This window comes from Bombus terrestris, chromosome 14 (assembly GCF_910591885.1).
Source record: "Bombus terrestris chromosome 14, iyBomTerr1.2, whole genome shotgun sequence".
Classification (NCBI taxonomy): Eukaryota; Metazoa; Arthropoda; class Insecta; order Hymenoptera; family Apidae; genus Bombus; species Bombus terrestris.
This window is the reverse complement of record NC_063282.1, coordinates 2478506-2481960: the sequence shown is the minus strand read 5'-3', so window position 1 is coordinate 2481960 and position 3455 is coordinate 2478506. Positions and strand designations below refer to the sequence as shown.

General features: G+C 37.4%; 1 protein-coding gene across 2 annotated transcripts; it reads right to left on the bottom strand.

Moving 5' to 3' along the window:
* Positions 1-990: 990 nt before the first annotated feature.
* LOC100643664 (E3 SUMO-protein ligase ZBED1) lies at positions 991-3076 on the bottom strand. 2 transcript variants are annotated; one of them, XM_012315975.3, is made up of 3 exons: positions 2264-3076; positions 1342-1933; positions 991-1246 (listed from the first exon to the last, which is right to left on the bottom strand). In XM_012315975.3, the coding sequence occupies exons 1-3, from the start codon at positions 2955-2957 to the stop codon at positions 1012-1014; spliced, it is 1521 nt and encodes a 506-aa protein (XP_012171365.1). In that variant the 5' UTR covers positions 2958-3076; the 3' UTR covers positions 991-1011. The 2 variants fall into 2 exon arrangements, with proteins under 2 accessions (XP_012171365.1, XP_003400510.1); XM_003400462.4 differs by having other exon boundaries at positions 1342-3076.
* Positions 3077-3455: the final 379 nt, after the last annotated feature.

Below are 3455 nucleotides of genomic sequence, written 5' to 3'. Positions count from 1 at the left end.
GAATATGCGGGTAGCACGATCATTCCTGCGCAACTTTGAGTACAGCCGATTTTATACCTGTACGAGAGCCAGTTGTCGGTGTCTCGGAACGTGCAGCTGACCGTTTTTCATTGCCACCTGTACAGTTCGTCTTCTTTCGTGTATACTTTTCCGTTTTGTGGTCCCATACGGGTGAATTTTAAGAATCAAAGAGAGAATTGCGTTCATTTGCCGCCCGCAGCCGAATAAATTGCATCTCCAAATTGTTCTGACATCGATATCGTCACTGTTGAATCTTTGCAACATGACCGTTTTCGTTTATTTTTACTGCTTGGTTAGATACCTTTCTATAATCGATCAATGCTTACTTATTTTATTTATATATTTAGAATGATCAACAAAGTACATCAATTACAAGCTAATTAATTCATAACGTTGAGTGCCATTTTCATTACTCAAGATCCATCATCTCGCGTTTAATGGTATTCTCAAAAGGAAGATTAATAGGAGCAGGTAGGCAGTTTGAAAAGTGAAAAATAAAACAGGTGCAACGTACAGTCCGGCAGCTAGACTCGTCTCATCTTCCCTGATTTATCGGCGACCAACAAAGTGTATCCTATACTTCACCTGTTGCCCTGACAGCTAACTTCATCCCTGGGCTACACACTTAAAAATTCTACTTGATAACATACATGAAACAAATTATTTAAATTTATTCAAATTTTCGAGTATTATTAATTTCCTCTTCTAATTAGCTCTTCTAATTTCCTAAATTTATGCGGTAAATTCTTTTAAACTCTCGAATAATTTAACGTACATCTTTTAGAATAAGAAATCATATATTATGTATGAAAACATTCTTTCCTACACGCGTGATAGATATATCACAAATTGTTACTTAAATATCGATAAGCTATCAAAAAGTACGAGCTTATCATTCAACCTTTCGATAATAGCATTTCGATGATACCATCGGCAGTACGAGGAAGAAATCGTAAGAAAAAGCAAATCTGTTTCGCTATCCTATTTATTTTAATTCGAACCTATCACAGCGAGCATGTTAGTACGTTCGTCTGACAATCGTACTCTTCGATCAAATAACATTTTCTGCAATTTTGAAAATAAAGGATTGTTAGATACAGAGTATGCAGGTGCGCACAAGTAATCGGCTGCAATTTTTGAAAGGTTTGGAAACATCACGTGGCCCGTAGTACTCCACCATGCGATCGGATCGTCTTTTCTGTTAATTATTTTCAAATTTATATATCTAGAAAAAAAAAACAACAAGGAAGGTTACAAACGTGTATTATATTACTAAATCGTAAAAAGCTACACGATTTAATTTCTACATTTCTATATTACCTCTCCAACTCGTGCCTTGATGGACAATTAATAACACAGTTGTCAGGTTTAACGCCCAATTCCTCAACCCTCTTATCAAACGCCGCCCATAAAATATTCGTTCCTACATTTTCATCGTTCGTTTCCGGACTATCAATCGTAGAATTAGCGTTTTCATCGTCGGAAACGTTTGATTTCGTCAATATATTCTTCACATTTTCGATACATTTCTTGGAATGAAACGCGACATCCTTGTATCTAGGATCCAAAAATGTGGCGATAGCGTAGCCAACCGACTCTTCGACGTCCTTAAATTGTGCAGAGAAACATCTCAACAAATTGTCACGGAACAACGTGCCATCGGCCGACAAATCATCCATATCTTTTAAAGCAGCCTCTATACCATGAACGATAGGTATTATTTTCGAAATTGTCACGTGAAGATCAGAGAACAATTCTTTTGTCGCTTCGTGCAATGGCCACAAAACTTTGATTATCTCCGAAATTATATTCCATTCAACTTCTGACACAGATGGTACATCTCTGTCAGGTCTTTCGTATATCTTTGGCGACGTCTGAGAAGTTGCTTCCCATTTAGATAATGCATCCTTCTCTAAAACAGGTTTTAATTCGTACACGTGGTTTAGCATTAAATACGCGGAGATCCAACAATCGGCCGCATTCCCCCATAAGTTCAAAATTTTCGAAGAATTCGTAGCAAATCGTTGCGAACTCGCTACGATTTCGTTAATTTTAAAATTACAGACAACGTCTCGGCACTTATTTATCACGTCAAATACAACTTTCGTGTTTTTCATCGCAGTCTGTGCTACACAGTTCAACGTGTGACCGAAACAAGTATTGTGCGTGGCGTACGTCATAGTACGATACGTGTCGTTGTAAGTGACGAGGTTTATTTTCGAACAGAATTGCCAGAGCTTACCAATTTCATCGAGCTCGCGTAATATGGGAAACTTGTCGTCCGTTGATTGAAACGAGATCCTCAATAACTTGTGGTGTTGGACTCTATCGACACAGAAATGGACGCTTGTCGCGAGAATCAAGCCACTGCGCTTCGTATTTTCCTGCAAACTAATCGCAACGTTAACACACGTCGCTTTCGACAAACTTTCCTTGATCTCCATGCATTTGCGCGCGTACGAGTCTGGCAAGTATTTCGAGATCAAAATACTTCTCTTTGGTATTTTGTATTTTTCGTTCAACGTTCTCACGAAATTGATGAATCCTTTGCCATTGACTATTGAAAAGGGAAGCACGTCTTCTGCTATCATTTGTATCAAAGATCGAGTTATCTCACCTGCTTCTGTGAAATTCGAAGACGATCTTCGCAGCACATCGGAGATTTCTGACGAAATTACCGCTTTGTATTTGGTCTCTGATGAACTGGATGCAGTTGTATGAGCTTGTCCCGCTTCTTTCTTACAACTAGACGAGTTTATCTCGAGAACGTCTTTGTGGTGTGTGCGGACGTGCGACCACAGATTCGTCGTGTTTTTACAATAAGGCACTATGAGATTGCACTTGTTGCACCTGACGATTGCGTTTAATCCATCGTTTTGGTATACTATGGAAAAATGCAGCCAAATGGCACTTCTTTTCGCACGAATTTTAGGCATATTTGATCATCGATGGTAAAACTTTGCCGTAAAACTTGTATCTTGAAATCACTAGCGTTAACAGTTCTTGTTAATATATTTGTTAATATAATTTCTCTATCATTAGTTCTCTATTCTTTCATTAGAAATGGTGTTACTGGCTCGATACTACACATTTAAAACTCTACTACGAAGATGCTACTAAAGATTAGCGATAAGGTATCGGTAACTTATCGATAATATTATTAAGATATCGATAACACATATAAAAATAAATGGAAAATTTTGTAGCGTATCCACAAATAGGATTTCAACGCGAGATTAAACGAGTTAGAAGGAAACGTTCAAATGAAAACGTAGCATAACTGTTAAATTCATTTTGCATTATATTTTGAATGATAAAACACGGTTCTTAAGTACTTTGATAGAATTTGTGTTGCTACTTTAGATAAAGACTATTCCTCATAAATTAGATTAGAAGTATGCTACGAGATGAATGCGAAAATAAATAATTCAGGA

What these genes read in the sequence shown, in the direction of transcription:
- LOC100643664 (XM_003400462.4), bottom strand. Translation starts at nt 2,957, where the DNA reads ATGCCTAAAATTCGTGCGAAAAGAAGTGCCATTTGGCTGCATTTTTCC. An exon ending in TCAAGGCACGAGTTGGAGAG is followed by an intron (nt 1,247 to 1,341) that starts GTAATATAGAAA and finishes TTTTTTTTCTAG; the next exon opens with ATATATAAATTTGAAAATAA.